The sequence below is a fragment of the Octopus sinensis genome, linkage group LG24 (genome assembly GCF_006345805.1).
Source record: "Octopus sinensis linkage group LG24, ASM634580v1, whole genome shotgun sequence".
NCBI classification, from domain to species: Eukaryota; Metazoa; Mollusca; class Cephalopoda; order Octopoda; family Octopodidae; genus Octopus; species Octopus sinensis.
The window spans coordinates 28,205,077-28,228,589 of record NC_043020.1 but is presented as its reverse complement, the minus strand read 5'-3'; the positions used below and the strand labels follow the sequence as shown (position 1 = coordinate 28,228,589).

Here is a 23,513-nt window from a genome sequence, read left to right as displayed (position 1 = left end):
GTGTGTGTGTGTGTGTCCCCCTGTGTGTTGCTTGTTTGTATGTGCACATGTATGTGTATACAACTTGAGAAGGACCTACAAATATGGCCTCCAAAATAACCTACTTAGCATATCTCCTGTGTGTGACACTAAACTGCATCTGGTGGTGAAGCTCCACTCTGGGCATTCTGGAGTTGTGGGGATCATGAGGTCACCCTTTAATGACCATTACTCCCAGGTCTGTCCTGACCTGGAATGGTAGAATCTGTCGGGGTTTCAGGGTCTCAAGGTCCCACCTAAGGGCTGAATAGGTTTTCATAAGGGTAGATTGAGCTCCTTAGCTGCAGTGAAAGCAATCAATCTAGCAAAAGGGAAAATTCCCAAATTAATACCTTCTTACAACACATCCTAAGCCAGCATGGAGGAGTATAGCTGGTGGAAGGATGTCCAATAATGCTGATTCATAGTATGGAGGTACCTATCGTATGTTGGCCCACATTCTGCCACAGACGGAGATAGCAGGAAATGAGTGCGTCTCTGAAAGCAGAAACCAAGCTTAGCTAGACATTTCAATAAACAGTCAAAATGGGGAGAACACAAAATAGGCTTCAGACTGGTCAGGTAAACTATTAGTTTCACATTTTGGCACAAAGCCAGCAATTTTGGAGGTGGGGGTAAGTTAATTACATCGACTCTGTTCAACTGGTACTTATGTTATCAACCCCAAAGGCAAAGCTGACCTCGGCAGAATTTGAACTCAGAACATAAAGATGGATGAAATGCTGCTAAGCATTTTGTCAGCTGTGGTAATGATTCTGCCAGCTTTCCGTCCTCGTCAGGTAAAATATTATTTTCTTTTCTACTCTAGGCAAAAGGCCTGAAATTTTGGGGGAGGGGGCAGTCGATTAGATTGACCCCCAGTACACAACTGGTACTTAATTAATTGACCCCAAAAGGATGAAAGGCAAAGTCGACCTTGGCAGAATTTGAACTCAGAATGTAAAGACAGACGAAATACTGCTAAGCATTTCACGCAGTGTGCTAAGGTTTCTGCCAGCTCGCCGCCTTCATCAGGTAAAATATTAAGACACCTCTTGATGTCAGCATGGTACTCGAATCATTCTAGCAGAGATCAATTCTCAAAGTTTAGTGCTGATCCTGCCATTAGAATTTTGAAAAAGCAGGAAGTCTCTCAGACTTGACAACATTCAAGAAGAGGTCTTGAAAGAGATGGTTACCACTGTAGCACAAGTGTATTACATCAAAGATACATCGCTAAGGAATGGAAACAGTAATGTATACTTCAACACTGGGTGGCTGTTACCCTCATCATCATATACAAAAAAAAACAAAAACAAGTGGCTATATTAAAGGAAGACCACAAATACTAAAAACAATCTCAGATAGCTAGAGGACTTGTAATGGCGGTGGTGATGGTGGTGGTGGTTACAGTAGTGTTGGTTGCAGTAGGACAGTGTGTAGAAAGGTGTACATGTACCTTAATGACTGGAGGTAGATCATCCATTAGAAGCTCTGCCACATCATCTTGAACGTCATCCCTCTGCGCCAGGAGCCTTAAGTCCTTATCTAGGTCCCTTATTTGTCTCTCTTCTATCTGGAAATAGGAGAAAAGAAACAGTACATACATGCATATATAAATAATTACACACACACACACACACATACATATATATATATGCATATACAAGATATGTACCTTCACTCACATATATATATATATATATATATATATATGTATGTATATATATATATATATATATATATATATTATATATATATATATATATATATATATATATAATGTGTGTGGTGGACTCTCTTGATCTCCTGTTTGTAAGTGCAATAACTTAAGCACTAGGATATGTGTCACACACACACACACACACACAAAAGGTGACATAGGGCAATGAGAGAGGAATTAATAGGAGAAACACCAACAATCACACAATGGATACTATCATGCTGAATCCCTCATCAGTTGCCAATCCAAATATCATCACAATTTCAATACCTTCTGACAACAATGTTCAATTTAGTGTGTCAGTAAACATAAGCTGTGGAGAGTGTAAGTGACAGTGAAAGTATCTTACCTTTGTTGGTAATAAATGCATTGCGGCAAGAGACTGGCTCCTTTTAAGCACAGCTGAAAGCTGTATGTCAAGTTCTTCAAAGATACTTTCTCCAAAATAGAGTCGAGGTTCAGAATTGGAACGCTGATACAACGAAAGATATATGGTCATTACTGCCATGAGGTTAAATTAATTTGTAACAATAACATACAGGAATACAATATGTTGTCTTTATTATTCTTTCACTAGAGGTTGGTCCTGTGGCCTAATGGATAAGGCGTCGGCCTCCGGAGCCGAAGATTGTGGGTTCAAGTCCCATCAGGGTCGTTAGTCACTTTTTTATAGGCGCAGGAGTGGCTGTGTGGTAAGTAGCTTGCTAACCAACCACATGGTTCCGGGTTCAGTCCCACTGTGTGGCATCTTGGGCAAGTGTCTTCTGCTATAGCCCCGGGCCGACCAATGCCTTGTGAGTGGATTTGGTAGACAGAAACTGAAAGAAGCCCGTCGTATATATGTATATATATATATATATATATATGTATGTGTGTGTGTGTTTGTGTGTCTGTGTTTGTCCCCTTAGCATTGCTTGACAACCGATGCTGGTATGTTTACATCCCCGTCACTTAGCGGTTCGGCAAAAAGAGGCCGATAGAATAAGTACTGGGCTTTCAAAGAATAAGTCCCGGGGTCGAGTTGCTCGATTTAAGGCGGTGCTCCAGCATGGCTGCAGTCAAATGACTGAAACAAGTAAAAGAGTAAAAGAGTAAAGAGTGTCAGTCATTGCACTGCGGCCATATTGGTACTTTATTGTACTGACCCTTTTACTTAATCTAGGACTCATTTTGTCTCTGCCAGCCATATTGTGAAGGCATAAGACTTTGTTATTGGACATACTATTATAGGACAAACAACTATTTCATTAATATTCTGTTAATTAAACAGTACAAGTAGGACATAGCAAGAATTGTTTACCTTAATGCGTTTCGTTTCTTTGTATTTGGGAACTTTCGCTTGGATTATTCTGCAATAAACAAATAAAAAAAGTATCTTCATTTTCATCATTGGCAGTCTGTCTACCTGCTTTTGTGTGTGTGTGTGTGTGTGTGTGTGTGTGTGTGTCTGTCTGTCTGTCTGTCTCTCTCTCTCTCTGCCTGTCAGTCAGTGAGTCTGTCTATCAATCTGCTTGTCTATGTCTGTCTGTATAACTGCCAGTCTGTCTGTTTGTCCGTCTGTCAGTCAGTCTGTCTCTGTGTCTTACTGTCTGTCTGTTTGGCTGTATATGTCCCTGTCTGTCTGTTGGTCTGCCTGTCTATCTGTCAATCAGTCTTTCTGTGTGTCAGCCTGTCTGTATGTCTGTCTGTATGTCTGTCTGTCTGTGTCAGTTTGTCTGTGTATTTGCCTGTCTGTCAGTCTGTCTACCTGTCTATTTATCTGTATTTCTGTCAGCCTGTCCATCTGTCTGTCTGTTAGTCAAACCAATCAATCTACCCATCTCTTGGCCTGCCACATCAACAATGGCTAAGCACTGAATATCATCAGAAGAAAGCAAAAGCATCATAAATTATTACTGACTCAACGGATGGACTTTCGGATTCCTCAACAATTTCCGGATCTTCAGGACGTTTTCTACCTTGCATCACTGAAACACATCAATACAAACAGGCTGTAGCAGCAGTAGTAGTAGTGGTGGTGGTGGAGGTTGTGGTGGTGTGTGTGTGTGTGGGCGTAATAGTAGTAGTAGTAGTAACAGCAGCAGCAGCAGTAGTAGTGGTGTGTGTGTGTGTGTGGGTGTAATAGTAGTAGTGGTGGTGGTGGTGGTGGTAGTGGTAGTGTGTAGGGGAGGCGTAGTAGTAGTGGCGATGGTGGTAGTGGCATGTGTGTGGGCGTAATAGTAGTAGTGGTGGTGGTGGTGGTGGTGGTAGTGGTTGGGGGTGGTAGTGTGTAGGGGAGGCGTAGTAGTAGTAGTGGTCTGTGTGTGTGAGCATAGTAGTAGTAGTAGTAGTAGTGGTGGTGAAAATAGTTGTGGTTTTGGTGATAGTGATGGCACTAGTAGTTGTTCATGGTAATTGTTCCTTGCAGACACACGCACTGGGCTAGTGTGGGTCTGCAGAAAAATGGTAAATCAAGTGTATTCTTATGTGTATAAAATAAGACACTAGCAGTGGAACTGAACTGGGGTTCCATGAGATGGTAGGCTGATACTTTATCAACTGGGTCACATTGCTTCTGCATTTCCTGAATAGAATGCCACAATGATGATGTGCTAAAGGTTTACAGATACTATAATGCTCTATGCTCTTTCTTGCACAAACAAACGGATATTCCCTTAATCCAAACATATTCTGTGCACATATCATATCTCCTCTCTTCAACACTGTGTCTCACCCCTCTTCCAGACCCCATACTAAAAACTTTTTCCGCAGAGCTTCAGCCACTTAGAATTTCCTCTCTGCTCATACTTTTCCTACGAACATCAAATTACAGATATTCAAAGTGAATATCAACCAACCAGGGATGTCACCAACCGGAGATGACTATAAAGGCTACAGGCACTACCTCACCTAATCTGGTAACTAAATGCTCCCATTATTCCCTCACTGTACAAACAAGACCCAAGTTGCAACAATAGAAATTATGGTATGAAGTGTTTGCTTACATTCAAATATCTGCATTCGATATTTGTAGTAATCAGTATATAGTTTCCCAGGATATGATGATCCATATTTCTGCAAAAAGAAAAACAAAACTTACTACAAATTCTAGGCTACATAGTCACTGCTGATATCTTCTATTCATGGCATAGCAAAAACACAACCCCAAAATTCAATCTTCTGCTTTGTTGCAATATTTCAAGCTTCAATTAGTTGCTGACTTTCTATAAAGCCCAACTGACGGTGCTGTTTATCTTGATATGAGATCACCATGTTATGCACATATGGTTGTGATGCATGTGTCTGGTGTACCCTTATCAGACGGGTAGTCATGATGGGTATACTGGGCGTCGTATATTTTACCCCAGTGTCACTTTGATGGCATGCTCTGCTCTCTCACTCAATAATAATAAAAATAATAATAATAATAATAATATAATAATAATAATAATAATAATAATAATAATAATAATCACCACCACCACAATCATCATCATTGTTGTTTCAATGTCTATTTTTGCATGCTTGCAGAGGTTAGATGAAGTTTATTGAAGCAGATTTTATAGAAACAAATCCTTTTTGTCTCTAGTTCTTTAGCTGTTTCCAAATGAGATGACATTTTCCCAATGACCAGACTTGCTTTTGTAGAATATTGGAAATGAATGACACTGCCATAGCAGAAGATACTTGCCCAAGGTGCTGTACAATGGGACTGAACCAGGAACCATATAGTTACAGAGTGAGCTTCTTAACCGCAGAGCCATTCCTGCATCTAGGACACCACTGGTTCAATTCATCATATCCTATCTAATAACAAGGATTCTGATGGCTCTATCAATCATACTTTATCACAAGGGTTCTCAACCCTTTTTTTTGCCTATGGAACCCTTTGATTACTGTTTTATTCTGGTGCCTCCACCACAACCACCACCACCACCACCACCACCACATAGGCATTCAATGTCTATAAAATTAGTTTCATAGAAACTTCTTTCAAAATTCCTATTAATTTGTGTTGGATGAACAATGTAAAATGTTAGAGAAAGAAACCTGGCTGTTTTTTGCAATGCATATCAAAACAAAATTTTTTCAAGGGACCTTAAAATACTATAGTGGATCCCCAGTTTGCTATTTTGTTATGTGGATCCCAAAAATTTTATAAGGACTCCCAGGGATCATATGAACCCTGGCTGAGGACCATTGCTTTATAATATACCAGTGGTCATGCAATCAAGGGAAACATTTCGTCTTCTATGCATAATCGTTAAATTCAAAAGAAAAAAAAAATTATTTCTTACACTGAAGAACTTCTGGAACATATTCTTGACAAATATTTCTTGCTTTGACGTACTCCCTACGTGCCAATGCTGTAAATGAATAATATACAAAACTATGAATATCTTCTGCAAGAACTGAAACTGGTTCGTACTTTATGTATTTTCAAATATTTGATTATGTATTTTTGTAATCATGTAATTTAGCATTTTGAAGTAATTTGAACGTAAAAATGTATTTTGGAACAAGCAATCTTGTAATGATTTGAGCGTGGTAATGTATTTTGGATATGATATGATATTTCGAATATATAATATTAACTTGTGAAATAATTTGATTGTATTAATGTTTTTCAATGCATATTATTGTAGTTTGAAATTATTTAACTGTAATAATAAACTTTGGAATTAATTCACTAAAATATAAGCATGGAACAAACTGCCGGCATCGGTTGTTAGTTGTCGGAGCACTGCATCCTTCAAAACTTCTATGCTTTCTGAGATTCGCCAACACTACACCTGATTTCCTCCCCTCCATACATACACAAGCATGTATCTGACTCATACATTGTTCGCTTTCCAGACATTTGTACATTACTGCATATACTTTATACGCACTTTCTGACAAGTTGTGGTGCACCTGAGCACTGTATACAATAATTTCATTATTATTATTATAAAAGAAGAAATTTTTTTTACTTGCTACCTACAACACAATTTGTGTAGTAGAGTTACAAGCCCAGCACTTCATCTGTTTGGCCATTTTGTCTCTCAATATTAGGTACCAAATCAATGGCCTGATTAGGGTTTCAAACCCCTGTGTGCGTGTGCATGTGAATGGCTGTGTGTGTGTGTGTGAGTACATGTATAAGTATGTATTTATGAATGCGTGTTTGCTCGTGTGCATGTGTGTGTGTGTGTGACTGGTTGTGAGTGTGTGTGTACATGTATAAGTATGTATATATACTTAGGCGTAGGAGTGGCTGTGTGGTAAGTAGCTTGCTAACCAACCACATGGTTCCGGGTTCAGTCCCACTGCGTGACACCTTGGGCAAGTATCTTCTGCTATAGCCTCGGGTCGACCAAAGCCTTGTGAGTGGATTTGGTAGACGGAAACTGAAAGAAGCCCGTCGTATATATGTATATATATATATATACGTGTGTGTGTTTGTGTGTCTGTGTTTGTCCCCCCAGCATTGCTTGACAACCGATGCTGGTGTGTTTATGTCCCCGTTACTTAGCGGTTCGGCAAAAGGGACCGATAGAATAAGTACTGGGCTTACAAAAGAATAAGTCCCGGGGTCGAGTTGCTCGATTAAAGGCGGTGCTCCAGCATGGCCGCAGTCAAATGACTGATACAAGTAAAAGAGTAAAGAAGGAGAGAGAGAGTATATGAATGTGTGAATGTGTGCTTGCTCGTGTGCATGTGTATGTCTGAATGTGTGAGTGTGAGTGTGTGTGTGTGTGTGTGTGTGTGTGTGTGTGTGTGTGTGTGTGTATGTGTGAGTAGTGAGTGTGTGCACATGTATAAGTATGTATATACGAATGCATATTTCCTTGTGTGCATGTGTATGTGTGTGTATGTGAGTGTATGTTTGTTTGCATGTAAGTGTGAGTGTGTATATGCATGTGTGAGACCATGTCTGTGTGTGTATGTGTATGAGTATGTGTGTGTGAATGTATGTGTCAGTGTTCATATGAGTGTGTGAGAGTGTTTCCGCATGTGAGTATGTAAGTGCACATATGAGAATTTGTATGAATGTGTGCAAGTTTTTGTATGCATGTGTGTGTGTGTGTGTGTGTGTGTGAGGCACCACAAGAATTCCGTATTTCTCCAGTTTTTGCGTCTGTTACCCTTAGCTTCTTTTCTCTGTACTGGTGTCTCATAGGCAGGTCTGCATCACTCAGTCTCCACCGAAGCGTCTCAATTTTCTTAATCGCGTGACGAATGGCAAATACATCAAGCCTGTAAGAAATTACAGAATAATTAATTAGCTGTTAATTTTAAATTCAGAGAGAATAAAAATAAATCTTTAAAAAAAAATTGCATGCATGGCTGTGTAGTAAGAAGCTCGCTTCCCAACCTCATGGTTCCAGGTTCAGTCCCACTGTGTGGCATCTTGGGCATGTTTCTCCTACTATAGCCTTGGGCCAACCAAAGAATTGTGAATGAATTTCGTAGGTGGAAACTGAATGAAGCCCAATATATACATCTTCTCCTTTGCATAAAACATCAGATGCCTCTCATATCCAGTTTTCCTCTTAAATCACTTACACTCTGTCATACATGCACATTGGCATCACCCGTCCAGCGGAGCATGCTAACTTCATTTCTTTCAAGCTTCTGCAAGTCCTCTGCAGTCAAAGCTCATGTTTCACTTCCATGTAGCATAGCTGTACATACATGGACATCATACAATCTGCCTTTCAGTCTGAGGGAAAAGCCCTTAATTACCAACAAAAATATATACATCAGAGCGATGGGGAGGAATATATACATCAGAGAGACTGGCAAACCTTCCTGGGTTCCTTACAGAGTAATGTGGAATGACCAACGTAACCACTGGAAATGCCGTAAAATAAAATACTGAATTGAATTTTGAGGAACGATAATCCATTTGGGATTCAGTAGACACTTTCTTTTTCTTAATGACAATTAATTAAATAAACACATATTAGTACAAATTCTCTTGACTCTAATTAACAACAAATTTATATTTCTTTCTTTTTTTCTTGTTTGGTTTCTGGTTGTTGAGAGTTTCAGTTATTTGAGCACTGGACAAGAGGGAGTTTTTCATCAGCATCAACGTCATCGTCCTCATCGTCATCATCATCATCATCATCATCATTATCGTCCTCATCATCATCATCATCAACATCATCGTCGTCATTGTCATCATCATCATCAACATCATCAACATCATCATCATCATCATCATCAACATCATCATCCTCATCATCGTCGTCATCATCATCATCATCATCATTTCATCTCCATGTTCTATTCTGACAAGAGGTGAATGGCTTGACATGATTCGATTGGCTCATGTGCTGGCCCTTTAGACATGGTTTCTATGGCTTGATGCCCTTTCTAATGCCAACCACTTTCAGAGTGTACAGGGTGATTTTTGCATGCCACTAGCACTAGTGAGGCTGTCATAGTTTGCAGGACTACAAGCCCCAGGTCGGGGGGAAACTTTATGCTTGGAGTAGAGGGATTAAAAATACAAAAAGGGAGTTTACTGTAATGATGGTAGCAATATTTCACTTACAACTTTGCAGTTTCCGTGGCCAGTTCAGTCCTCGCTCGGCTATTGTTGGGTATGGTCGTATACACTCCACGACTGTCAAGTTCTGTTAATTAAAGTGAATACCACTGATCATTAATGATATATCTGGACGATTAAGAGCAAGGTAAATGAAGCCTCAGGTGTGAGGAAATATAGATTTTTTAAAAATTTTAGCTGGACATTACTACTTTGAATTCTAGAAGTCATAGGGTTGGTCACTTGGCATATAATTGACCAAAATCACAATATCCACCCCACTAAACTGGATGTCAGTCTGTGATTATCCATTTACTTCTGAGTGACCACAGCAATGGGAAATGAAGTGTTTTACTCAAGAACACAATGCTCCACCTGGTTCAGGAATTGAAACCATAATCTTGCAATTGTGAGAGGAAAACCCAAACCAGTAAGCCAAGTGCCTTCACATATCTTTTCAAGGAAATGACAAAATGGAGAGTTTTGACATTCATGCATGAATTAAGGACATGAAATGAACTGCATCTATTGGATCCTGATTGTAACCCACCCACAGGTTACTTCTTGCTAAAATGATGGTTAACACAAAATGTGGACAATTATATTAATGTGTCCAACTGGTTAAAATTCTATTTATTTATTTGTGCAACTGAAGATGGCACTGCATTTAAATTGATGTAATGGTTGTATTGTTCAATTAAAACGGTCATACTGCATCACTATTTGATATCCTGTCTCTTATTTTGATTATATATATATATTAAAAGTGGGGAAGGCTGGTTTATGGTATTTCCTTAGGTTTCCCGTCAATAAAGGGTTTACTGCTCTACATCTTTGAGAGTGCTTCTTTTGGATTTATGTTTTTTACAAACGATAAATATATATATATATATATATATATGCAACTGGCTTCTTTCAGTTTCCGTCTACCAAATCTACTCACAAGGCTTTGGTCGGTCCGAGGCAATAGTAGAAGACACTTGCCCAAGATGTAACACAGTGGGACTGAACCCAGAACCATGTGGTTGGTAAGCAAGCTACTTACCACACAGCCACTCCTGCATGAAACTGATTGGTGAGCTCAGCCATAATGGATGCATAATACTGTACACTTTTGATGATGTACCCACTCTACTGGCATATATATGAGTGCATTTGTTTCCTGACTTATGGATTCTTAGACGACTTACACACACACACACACACACACACACACACACACACATATGCTCTAGCCACCAAATTCATTCCCAAGGCTTTGGTTACTCTGGAGTTTTAGTAGCAGGATTAAACCTAAAACCACATAGTTACAAAGTGAATTTCTTAACCTACACAGCTTTGAAGGGTGGGTAAATTAGCTGCCTACGTGTGCATATACATACACAAAGACACAAATGAGAGTAAGTGAAAGGAGAAACAGTGAGTAATTCATTCACTTACCTTTGGCCTTTCTGCAGTAAAGTCTGAAGAGATCCAAACACACATTTCCTATACACATGTAGATCTTCAATCGCAGTTGTCTGTTCTGATCTGGAGTCTGAGAAGGAAACAAAGATTTTAGAAGTTTTATGAAACTATATGAAGGAATGTGAATATATAATGTTTAAGCAAAAGTTTTCAGTTACTCTTTTACTCCTTTACTTGTTTCAGTCATTTGACTGTGGCCATGCTGGAGCATCACCTTTAGTCGAGCAAATCGACCCTGGGACTTATTCTCTGTAAGCCCAGTACTTATTCTATCAGTCTCTTTTGCCGAACCGCTAAGTTATGGGGACATAAACACACCAGTATCAGTTGTCAAGCAATGCTAGGGGGACAAACACAGACACACACATACATATATATATACATATATACGACGGGCTTCTTTCAGTTTCCGTCTACCAAATCCACTCACAAGGCTTTGGTCAGCCCGAGGCTATAGTAGAAGACACTTGCCCAAGGTGTCGCGCAGTGGGACTGAACCCGGAACCGTGTGGTTGGTGAACAAGCTACTTACCACACATCCACTCCTGTTAACTGTTTTGCATAAGGAGATCATCATCATCACTTAACGTCTGTTTTCCATGCTGGCATGGGTTGGATGGTTTGACCAAAGCTGCCAAACTGGAGAGCTACACCAGGTTTCAGTTTGATTTGGTTTGGCTACTATTGGCTTCTCTGGTTCACCCTAATCCCAACCACTTTATAGAGTGTGCTGGGTACTTTTTATGTGGCACCAGCATGGGTGCTTTTTATGTGTTACCATCACCAGTGCATTTTATGTGATGCTGGCACAGGTGTTCCAGGTGATCTGATCAAGGAACAGCCTGCTCGTGAAATTAACAGGCAAGTGGCTGAGCGCTCCACAGTTACAAGTAACCTTAACGTAGTCCTCAAAAAGATTCAGCATGACACAGAATGTGACAAGGCCGGCCCTGTTTGAATTACAGGTACTACTCATTTTTGCCAGCTGAGTGGACTGGGACAATGTGAAATAAAGTGTCTCGCTCAAGGACACAATGAGCCACCAGGAATTGAACTCACGACCTTGAATATGTGCTGCTGAAGCTGGGGTGTGTTTGATATTCCCCAAATATGGTATTTAGCCAATATAAAACTTACCAGACAATGGTCATTTATTTTGTCTTTAAAATTCATTTCGGCCAACTTGAGTTCATTCAAAATAATATAAATCTGAAATATTAAAGAATTAAAACTTGAATATTTGGAATTAGCTTTTCTTCTTCTTCTTCTTTTTTTTTTCTTTTTTTACAAATAAAAAAGAAAAGATTAATGAGAAGAATAGAGTATAGGAAGCCAAGCGGTTTGGGTGCATGGCAAACCTGTTGAGGGGTCAGAAGTTTATATTGTTAGAAGAACCTACTCAGTCTCTTGATATTTGTTGATTCAGAGAAAACATTTGGCATAATTCCTGAAACGAAAATGATAAGAACTCAGAAACGTAGAGAATTCCAATTTATATCCTTTGTGCCATCTGGGCCTTGCGGACCGTTAGTAATCAGGGAACGACATCCACAATTGCTCCTGATTTAAGTGCAATTTGTAGTCCATAGAGGATGATGTAATGATTGCATTGTTCAATTAAATGGAGCCGCTTGAAACGGTCGTACTGCATCACTACTTGATATCCTGTCTCTTATTTTGATTATATATATATATATGATGATGATAATGATGATGATATGATGATGATGATGATAATGATGATGATATGATGATGATATGATGATGATATGATGATGATATGATGATGATATGATGCTGATATGATGATGATATGATGATAATGATAATGACAGTGATACTGACAACAATGATGACGAAGACGACGATGACGATGATGATGATGATGATGATGACAACGACGACGAAGATAATGATCTGTTAGTAACATTAATTCTATTTCACACTTGTTATACAATATACTATACATAACTCACTAATTGTAAATAGAGCACTAAATACAAAATGTTAATTATATTGTACATTAGATATATTGTTTACTAATTACACACTATGCTCATTGTTTCACATTAATAATTATGCTCATTGTTCCACTTTAATAATTATGCTCATTATTCCCTATTATAGTACATTAATTAAAGCACAATTTTAAAAATGCAGCAAGATGGCAGAATTGTTAGTGTGTTGGGGAAAATACTTTGAGTTATTCGTTTCAACTCTTTACATTCTGAGTTCGAATCTCACTGTGACATTTTATTCTCCTGGGATCGATAAAATAAAGTACCAGTCTGGGGTTGATGTAATTAACTAGCCTGCTTACCCAAATTTCAGGCCTTGTGTCTATATAAAAGATAATTAATTAAAATAGACCCTGCGGCGCAAGTCGACCAAAATTGAGAGTATGATAGAAGAAGGCTTGCTCTTCCTTCTGTAGAAGAAAAAATTCAAATTGGACCATGTTAACACCAAAAATTATTTACATCAAAAAGGTGCTTTTTTTCTATGACAATCCTTATTTTTTTACGATTTTTTTACTGCTGTGTCGCCGTTTTTCGGTGTATTTCAACCAGAAAAATGTTCACTTAAAGGGAATAACAAGCTACATAATGCAGAATTTTTACTTTTCAAAAATTCCAATTCTAAAGGGTCAAAACAAACCCGAGCAACGCCGGGCGATACTGCTAGTAAATTATACAAGTGGTGGTGGTCATGGTAGGGATGTTGACAATGGTGGCAGTGGTGGCAGTGGTGGTTGTGGTTGTGCCAGAAAAACTTACAAATTTTTTATGTTCCTCTACATCAAAATTTTTTCTTATAGCATCTTCGACCAACACATTTTGGACACATTCCATGAGATGGTTGAATTCCTCTGGTCCATATTCAGATAATACCTAGATATAAAAGAGAAACATAATATTGTACACACACACACACACACACACGCGCGCGTACCTGAATGTGGAATTGTTGGTATCCGAAGGTGGCAGTAATCCCATTGGGAATGAGCTCTCCCTGGTCTTTGTCAAGGCATTGCTCTAAGTTAAGGCTTAATAGTACGTAAAACTTGCTGCTCCACCGAGACTGATAACTTACACTTTAATTGTCTCTGGGATTCTTGGTATTGTTAGTGAGAGTCATCATGGTGTGGTGCAATCCACACTTGACCTAGAACATTTGCATGGGCATTGCTGGCACTTAGCACTTGCCAGCAGTGGTCACGTTTGTCCAATGAGCAGACAGCCATCATATATATATATATAAATATATAAATTACAAAGTGAGATAGGGGTTATGAGTGTAACCCACTATGGGATATCATTTATCCAATATACTGTCAGTAAAGTACCCAGAAAGGCTAATACATAAATGCTAAGAATTGCAATGCAATTAATTCATTTATTGTATTATATGGGCGAAGGTAAAATGTTTTACCTCAAATTCATAATACAAAATAAAAAAATGGAGGAATAGATTTAGGCTGAAACAGCTGTAAGATCCATTTTATATGTATTGTTCTTACGGTATTATCTTACTTATTGATGTATACTGTTTTATTCTGTATTATTCTGTTTGATCTGGACGTTCCTAAACAATTAGTTAATAAATTATATGAATTGGTATTATCTGGTAGTTGATGATTGAAAGAAATCTATTCCTCCATTTTCTTATTTTGTATATATATATATATATATATATATGTATATATGTATATATATATGTATATATATATATATGTATATATGCATATATATGTGTGTGTGTGGTGTGTGTGCATTTGTATGTGTGTGTGTGTGTGTGCGTTTGTATGTGTGTGTATGGCTGAGTTCCTTTTGAACGTTGGGCCTCACAGAGGTTATGACCAAGACCTTTGACCCTATGTCGTGCTTGAGAAGAAGATCCATCAAGCTGAGAAAAATTGTAGTTGTGGAAGATACCGGTGTCATGCCAGTGGCACATAAAAGCTCCCATTACACTCTCGGAGTGGTTGGCATTAGCATTAGGAAAGGCAACCAGTTGTAGAAAACCATGCCAAATCAGAGTGGATATATGAATACATCTATGTGTCTTTGCGTCCATCCACTGCTTGGCAACCAGTGTTGGTGTATTTACATTCCTGTAACTTAGTGGTTCAGCAAAAATACTGCTAGAATAAGTGACAGGCTTTACAAAAAAAAAAGTCAGTCTGAAGGTCGATTCGTCAACTAAAATCTTTTCAAGGCAGTGCTCCAGCATGGCCACAGTGGAAAAAAAAATAAGTGGAAAAAAGTTGTTGATGGCTTATATGTCATGGGAAGCAAAGGGCTTAAGCAAGTGAAATATGTCCCTTTGCTGTCCTGACCCAGAACAGTCTTTAAAATAGGCGTAGGAGTGGCTGTGTGGTAAGTAGCTTACTTACCAACCATATGTCTCTGGGTTCAGTCCCACTGCATGGCACCTTGGGTAAGTGTCTTCTGCTATAGCCTCGGGCCGACCAAAGCCTTGTGAGTGAATTTGGTAGACGGAAACTGAAAGAAGCCCGTCATATATATGGATATATATATATGTATGTGCCTGTTTGTGTGTCTGTGTTTGTACCCCCAACATCGCTTGACAACCGATGCTGGTGTGTTTACGTCCCCGTAACTTAGCGGTTCGGCAAAAAAGAGACCGATAGAATAAGTACTAGGCTTACAAAGAATAAGTCCTGGGGTCGATTTGCTCGACTAAAGGCGGTGCTCCAGCATGGAAACAGTCACATGACTGAAACAAGTAAAAGAGTAAAAGAGAAAAGAGAGTCCTAAAGGATTGCTGACAGTCTTCTGGTCTGGCAGTGAGAGACTTTATTGCTGATGTCTTTACCTGTTATATGAAATACTAGAGCAATGATTTATTTTTTCAAAGGATTAACTGAAATGCTTACCTGAGGATTGTAGGAAAAGTGAATAAGCTTTAGGGGTTTAAGCATTTGACTCAGCATGATGGCTGTAATTAGAGAATTATAGTTACAATTATAATCGTTAGTGGTGAAAACAAAACTGAATAAGCACCAAAGTTTTTATCAACCATAAAAGAATGGAACAGTACCACTAAGACACTGGAACCTCTGCATGGGGCACTCCAAGTACAATTGGATACCAAATCATAACAGGTCATCAGGGTAACACTTTAATGCATTATGTTACGGAAACCAAAATACCTATTTCTTTACTACCCACAAGGGGCTAAACACAGAGGAGACAAACAAGGACAGACAGATGGATTAAGTCGATTATATCGACCCCAGTGCGTAACTGGTACTTAATTTATCGACCCTGAAAGGATGAAAGGCAAAGTCGACCTCGGCGGAATTTGAACTCAGAACGTAATGGCAGACAAAATACTGCTAAGCATTTCGTCCGGTGTCTAACTATTTTGCCAACACCCCGCCCTAAGAGACCAAAATACCATAAAGTATTCTCCTGTTGACCTGTTGTGGATTAGCGTCCAATTGCACTCGGACAATCCAATGCAGAGATTCCAAACAAACACAGTGGTAGAACATACAAAGGGAACAAATGATATAAAATTCTGTTTATCAAAATTTCTTATATATATATATATAGGCGCAGGAGTGGCTGTGTGGTAAGTAGCTTGCTAACCAACCACATGGTTCCGGGTTCAGTCCCACTGCGTGGCATCTTGGGCAAGTGTCTTCTGCTATAGCCCCAGGCCGACCAATGCCTTGTAAGTGGATTTGGTAGACGGACACTGAAAGAAGCCTGTCGTATATATGTATATATATATATATGTGTGTGTATGTGTTTGTGTGTCTGTGTTTGTCCCCCTAGCATTGCTTGACAACCAATGCTGGTGTGTTTACGTCCCCGTTACTTAGCGGTTCGGCAAAAGAGACCGATAGAATAAGTATTGGGCTTACAAAGAATAAGTCCCGGGGTCGATTTGCTCAACAAAAGGCGGTGCTCCAGCATGGCCGCAGTCAAATGACTGAAACAAGTAAAAGAGTATATATATTCGAAGATTTCACTTAGGCAAAGCAATAGTAATGACCTGGTGTCAGAGATCAATATACATATTCTTCCGCAAAAAGTGTAATAAGAGGTTATATGAATAATAAGGGAACCACAAATTATCTTATGAACTTCATAAGCTTACAGCTGTTTCTACACATATTTGAGAGCCTGTGTATCACCTTAGAGCTTTGTCAGTATAAGTGCATGGTAACTTATAGCAGAAACAGCTGTAAGCTAATGAAATTCATTACACATAACTTCCTATGACTTAGCTTGCTTACTAAACACATGGTACTGGGTTCAGTCCCACTGCGTGGCACCTTGGGCAAGTGTCTTCTACTATAGCTTCAGGCCGACCGAAGCCTTGTGAGTGGATTTGATAGACGGAAACTGGAAGAAGCCCGTTGTATAAGTATATATATGTATATGTATGTGTGTGTGTGTGTATATTTGTGTGTCTGTTTGTCCCTCCAGCATCGCTTGACAACCGATGCTGATGTGTTTACGTCCCAGTAACTTAGCGGTTCAGTAAAAGAGAGCTATATTATTAGTACTAGGCTTACAAAGAATAAGCTCTGGGGTCGATTTGCTCAATTAAAGGCGGTGCTCCAGCATGGCCGCAGTCAAATGACTGACACAAATACAAGAGTAAAAGAGTGTATATATATATATACAAACATACATATACACATATACATACATATATATATATATATATATATGTGTATATATATATATATATATATATATATATATATATATATTATATATATGTATATATATGTACACATACATACAAACATACATATATACATATATATATATATGTACACATACATACAAACATACATATATACACACACATATATATATATATAAAACAAGAGAGTATGTTCACAGATTATATCAATTTGTTATTTACATGTTTCCTAAATAGCAATAACCCTTGCCCTTACACCTCCACCTCATCTATCCCTTCTTTTTGCTTTTTAGGCTCTACCACTAATCCTTTCCTCCTTCCTTTTTTCCCTGCCATTCTCCTCCAGCTTCCCATCTTATTTACCATTCCCTCATTGTCCAACTAAGGATCATCATCCACTCCACACAGCCATACCTGCGCTTATGAATTAGTTAACAGAACGTACGATATATGTACAGGATGTTTTTAATTCAATAATGTTTCATATAATTTATTTCATTTTTACTTTTTGAGTGTCATGTAACTGAAATTTTATTATGTATCGAAAGAAAACAACTTGCCTGTTATAAAGTAATCTTCTAAATTTGTTTACGAACAGAAGTTTTTTGTGCGGTTGTTAAATTTATATTAAATGTACTTTTAAAAATATTTCATCGAGTTTATTTTGAATTTCGATTCTTTCAAAATTTCTATCAAAACGTTTTGTCCTCGTCAGTATTTGGAACCAGCATTTTCAATTAATAAAATACAATCGAAATCTCCATTTTTCACCGCCATAGTAAACTGTAACCATGGCAGCAGATATCAGACGACAGAATTAGGCGGTAATGGGGAAAATATTTGAATGTTTTTTTTTATTTGTTATTAATCTTGATGATCTTTCTCATTTTATTTATAATCGATGGACCAAAAAAATGGGGAACAAAATCAAAATTAACAAAAGTAAAAGAAAATTTTTATAATCGTTAATAACCGGCAATAATCGCCAATGAAACGAAACATTTAATTCATGTACAAGATCCGAAAGAAAGATGGCTGTACGCGGCCGACCCAAGGCCCCCGTCAGAATTGTGGAGGTCGTAATGGATGATCAACAACTCAGTGAAAGGGATTATCTTCTACGGGATATTCACTGCATAACTCGTGATATTGAATCTACGATTGAGTTTGTTGCTTCATTCGGATTAATTCACAATTCAGCGGTGTGCTGTAACCAGCCGATGCATTTCGTTATCCGGCAGAATTTCTCGGACGGAAAAGCTTGGAGTTGTTGCGTGTGCAAGAGATATCGAAGTATCCGGCGCGATTCTTTCTTTTCCGGTTCTTGCGTGCCGTTGCCTCGTCTCGTTGAACTTATGTTTTGGTGGGTAGAAATCGACTGTAAACAGTCTGTGATCAGGAGACAAGTTGGTATCGGCACCGAAGCCATTGTCAACTGGTTCAAGTATTTCAAAGGTATTTGTTCCATGTGGTGTTACGACCATCGGACGGACGAAAACGGAGCTGTCTTGGAGATAAACGAAGAATACACATGGCGTCAGTTCCACCGACAAAGCCTGTTCGTGTCTTTCATCAGATGCATCAGGGATTACTACCCGATGCAATAGCCATTCCATTCCAGTTTACCGTTCGGTGATGCGAACACGAAGACAGAACTCACAAAAATAAGACCATGTATATATATATATATATATGTGTGTGTGTGTGTGTGTTCAGGCATTGCACTGCGGCCATGCTGGAACACCACCTTGAAGGGTTGTAGTCGAACAAATCGACCCCGGTACGTTTTTTGTTTGGGTACTACTTGAGAACAGTGGTCCCGGTGCGCGCACTCGCGTACCCCCCCCCCCGCATCCGCGCTGGCTAGTCATGACTAGTCGATCCTTACTTTGTGTTTTTGCGTGTTATTTACTTTGTTTAACAAAAAATGGCGATCCTTCGGTATAAGTACTGTACGTACCGGAAGTGGTTTACATTTCTGATGATAACAGAAACCCTTTTCTCCCATCCCTAACCCTAACCCTAACCCCCCATATATATATATATATATATACTTTGTGTAAAAAAATTATTTATTTTGTGGTTTATTTAGTTTGCTGGGTAGTCGTCGTAGGATCGACTAGTCACGACTAGCTAGTGCGGATGTGCGAGTGCGCGCAACGGGACCACTGTTCTCAAGTAGTACCTTTTGTTTTTTGTCTTTTTCTTGGTTAAAAGCCTGGCAGTTATTCTGTCGGTCTCTTTTCCCGAACCGCTAAGGTTGCGGGGGTGTGAACAAACCAGCGCCGGTTAACCGGTGGTAGGCACAAACGCACGCGCGCGCGCGCGATGGGCTTCTTTCAGTCTCCGCCTGCCAGATCTCACAAGGCTTTGTTCGGTCTCCCCACGGTTATAATAGAACCAAGACAATGCATGTTGTAAGAAATACAGTTCGATAGTTTGAAATACAAGATAAAAAAGTTATGGTACTACTTGAGAAGAGTGGTCCCGGTGCGCGTAGTCGCGCATCCGCGCTAGCTAGTCGTGACTAGTCGATCCTACAACGACTACCCAGCAAAGTAAATAACACACAAAAACACAGGCGGTCGTTAGGCTCAAATCGCCAGGCCTGGTCGGCGTTTGTGAGAGATGCAGCATTGAGGATGAATGAAGCCAGCTCAACCCACCCCGGGTGAATGCTGTCTCAAGACAGGAAGAAGAAGACATGGCACAAGCACAGGTGAGGTCAGTTTTGGCAAGGATCTACAAATAATCTGTGTACAACAACTAGAAGTGTCTTACATTGTAACAATAAAATCAAGAACCATTTCAACGAATATTTTTCTTCCTTTCATTTTTTTTGCTTCATGCAAAACCGCTTTCCCCGACTTTATTTCCTCATATCTTTCTGAAAAAACCAATACTGTTCAATTTTTTTCAAAATACACCTTTCTGATGGTGTAGATTACAATTATATAAGAATTTGATGTAATAAAATAATTTGGAGGGATGGAGCAGATGGTTCTGTCACCTCGTCAAAACATATGAGGAAACAAAGTCGAGGCATGTGAATAAACCCCCCCTTTTTTTCCCATCAAATGGCAACATAATCATAATCTGAAACATATTTGCCGAAAATGTTTTTTAAAAAATATCCATAGGCGCAGGCGTGGCTGTGTGATAAGCTTGCTTCCCAACCACATGGTTCTGGTTTCGGTCCCACTGCGTGGCACCGACCAAAGCCTTGTGGGAGGGTTTGATAGACAGAAACCAAAAAAAGCCTGCCGTATATATATCATATTAGAAGGAAAATAAAAACCAAGGCAGAACGAGTATCTCAAGTCATTTAGAATATTTTAATTATGGTAAGGTCAATTTGAAGTCTTACAGCCGTTTCTGGGATCACCCAAGTGGTAGGTTATCACGTCCATGCACTGGGTATTCCATCATCATCATCGTTTAACGTCCGCTTTCCATGCTAGCATGGGTTGGACGATTTGACTGAGGTCTGGCCAACCAGATGGCTGTACCAGACTCCAATCTGATCTGGAAGAGTTTCTACAGCTGGATGCCCTTCCTAACGCCAACCACTCCGAGAGTGTAGTGGGTCCTTTTTACATGCCACCGGCACGGGGCTAGTGAGGCGGTACTGGCAACGACCTCGCTCGAATCTTTTTACACATGCCAACGGCACAGGTGCCAGTTAGGCGACGCTGGTAACGATCACGCTCGAATGGTGCCTTTTACGTGCCACCGACACGGAAGCCAGTTAGCCGCTCTGGCAACGATCACGCTCAGGTGGTGCTCTTGGCACCCTACTAGCAGGGGCACAGGTGCCAGTAAGGCGATGCTGGTAACGATCACACTCGAATGGTGCCTTTTACGTATCACTGGCACGGAAGCCGGTTAGCCGCTCTATTTAAATGATGCATTCATATTGTAAATGTGTATATAGAACAAGAAAGTATGATGGACATAAACGGATTTTGTGATTAGGTGTATGAGAAAGATAGAGATAGAAAGGAATGACAGATGGTTCCTGGTTCAGTCCCACTGCGTGGCACCTTGGGCAAGTGTCTTCTACTATAGCCTCAGGCCGACCAAAGCCTTGTGAGTGGATTTGGTAGACGGAAACTGAAAGAAGCCCATCGTATATATGTATAGATATGTATGTGAGTGTATATACGTTTGTGTGTCTGTGTTTGTCCCACCAGCATCACTTGACAACCGATGCTGGTATGTTTACGTCCCCGTAACTTAGCGGTTCAGCAAAAGAGACTGATAGAATAAGTACTAGGCTTACAAAGAATAAGTCCTGGGGGCGATTTGGTCGACTAAGGGCGGTGCTCCAGCATGGCCATAGTCAAAATGACTGAAACAATTAAAAGAGTATTGTACAGTCGGTTTTCAAAATACAGAAATCTGAAGATCATTTGGGAAAAAATAGAAAAATGATCGGTTCGCATGATTTACCCATTTTGGAGCATTCATCTATTCGTTTCAGTAATTCAGAAAAGCCATTTCAGATTTTTACATTCGTCATTATTTCTTTCCTTTAATCAGTCAATCCATTTTATTCCCCACCTCCATTTTTATTACGTCTATAGATGTATCTTTATCTTTTACTAGTTTCAGACATTGGGCTGCGGTCATCCTGGGGCATCACCGTAAAGGGTTTCGGTCATACAAATCGACTTATTTGTGTTGCAGTTTGGTACTTATTCCATCGTTTTCTTTTGACGAACCCCTAGGCTACGGGAGTGTAAACTTTCCCTTTGATAGCCAGATTTCAACACAATTTCTAGTTAACTAAACACTTGAAAACTTCGTATAGTGGTAGAATGTGTCAAAGGAAAACATTATTTTCACTTGGCTTTTTTGATAAATTTGTAAATTTGTAATAAGTAATTTGTAATAAGATTGGTTAACATTTCAAAAAATTAAACTACGTTAAACAAACGAATTACAAATTTATCAAAAAAGCCAAGTGAAAATAATGTTTTCTTTTGACACATTCTACCAGTATACGAAGTTTTAAAGTGTTTAGTTAACTAGAAATTGTGTTGAAATCTGGCTATCAAAAGGAAAAGATCCCAACGTTACACCGGTTGTCAAGCGGTGGAGAGGGACAAACACAGACACAGAACCATACACTTGCAAAGCAAATCTACTCACAGGGCTGGGTAGAGTGATCGGAGTAGAACTCTCTGATCCAGGGTGTCATGTGCTGGAACCGAAACCGAAACCACATGGTTGCAAAGTGAGCTTCTTCAGCTATGCCTCCGCTCATTATCTTTCTTGTTTTTTTAAAAGAAACAATCCTTCTTTTCTGTTGTGTCTGGGGAGAGTCATTTTCTTTTTGTGCCTTATAATGTAACACACCCACCGGTGAAATTTCCACTTTTTCCTTACTCTTTTACTTGTTTCAGTCATTTGACTGCGGCCATGCTGGAGCACCGCCTTTAATCGAGCAACTCGACCCCGGCACTTATTCTTTGTAAGCCCAGTACTTATTCTATCGACCTGTTTTTTGCCGAACCACTAAGTGACGGGGACATAAACACACCAGCATCGGTTGTCAAGCAATGCTAAGGGGACAAACATAGACACACAAACACACACACATACACATATATATATATATATACATATATACGACGGGCTTCTTTCAGTTTCCATCTACCAAATCCACTCACAAGGCTTTGGTCGGCCCGAGGCTATAGTAGAAGACACTTGCCCGAGGTGCCATTAGTGGAACTGAACCCGGAACCATGTGGTTGGTAAACAAGCTACTTACCACACAGCCACGCCAAATAAATACATAAAAATAAGAAAAAAGTGGAAATTTTACCGGTGGGTGTGTTACATAATAAGGCACAAAAAGAAAATGACACTCCCCAGACACAACAGAATATGCTTCAACACACGAACTCATATAAAGAATCTTGCAAACCAAATCCAAAAACGAAATCCTTCTTTTCATTTTATTTCTTTCCTTTCACGGTTTCATTTTCTCTTTTTTTTCTGTTATTCTTTTATCCTTTCTTGCAGTTTCCCTTTCTTTTTCTGTATCTCTGCTTTTCTTTTTATTTCTCTCTCCCTTCAACATTATTCTCT

The 23,513-nt window shown here is 39.3% G+C and overlaps 1 protein-coding gene and 1 non-coding gene across 2 annotated transcripts in view; one reads left to right on the top strand and one right to left on the bottom strand.

Moving 5' to 3' along the window:
- Positions 1–21,941, bottom strand: part of LOC115223804 — a 33,744-nt gene extending 11,803 nt beyond the window's left edge. The window contains exons 1-13 of the mRNA XM_036513056.1: positions 21,870–21,941; positions 15,628–15,689; positions 13,505–13,618; positions 11,865–11,936; positions 10,701–10,797; positions 9,267–9,348; positions 7,849–7,960; positions 6,019–6,087; positions 4,726–4,795; positions 3,642–3,708; positions 3,042–3,090; positions 2,091–2,213; positions 1,478–1,594 (exon numbers count right to left, since the gene is read on the bottom strand). Coding sequence (XP_036368949.1) covers positions 1,478–1,594; positions 2,091–2,213; positions 3,042–3,090; positions 3,642–3,708; positions 4,726–4,795; positions 6,019–6,087; positions 7,849–7,960; positions 9,267–9,348; positions 10,701–10,797; positions 11,865–11,936; positions 13,505–13,618; positions 15,628–15,689; positions 21,870–21,873 — 1,038 coding nt within the window. The 5' untranslated portion in view covers positions 21,874–21,941. The remainder of the gene's footprint in view (positions 1–1,477; positions 1,595–2,090; positions 2,214–3,041; positions 3,091–3,641; positions 3,709–4,725; positions 4,796–6,018; positions 6,088–7,848; positions 7,961–9,266; positions 9,349–10,700; positions 10,798–11,864; positions 11,937–13,504; positions 13,619–15,627; positions 15,690–21,869) is intronic.
- Trnar-ccg lies at positions 2,324–2,396 on the top strand. The gene has a single exon. It is a non-coding gene; the product is annotated as a tRNA-Arg (tRNA).
- Positions 21,942–23,513: the final 1,572 nt, after the last annotated feature.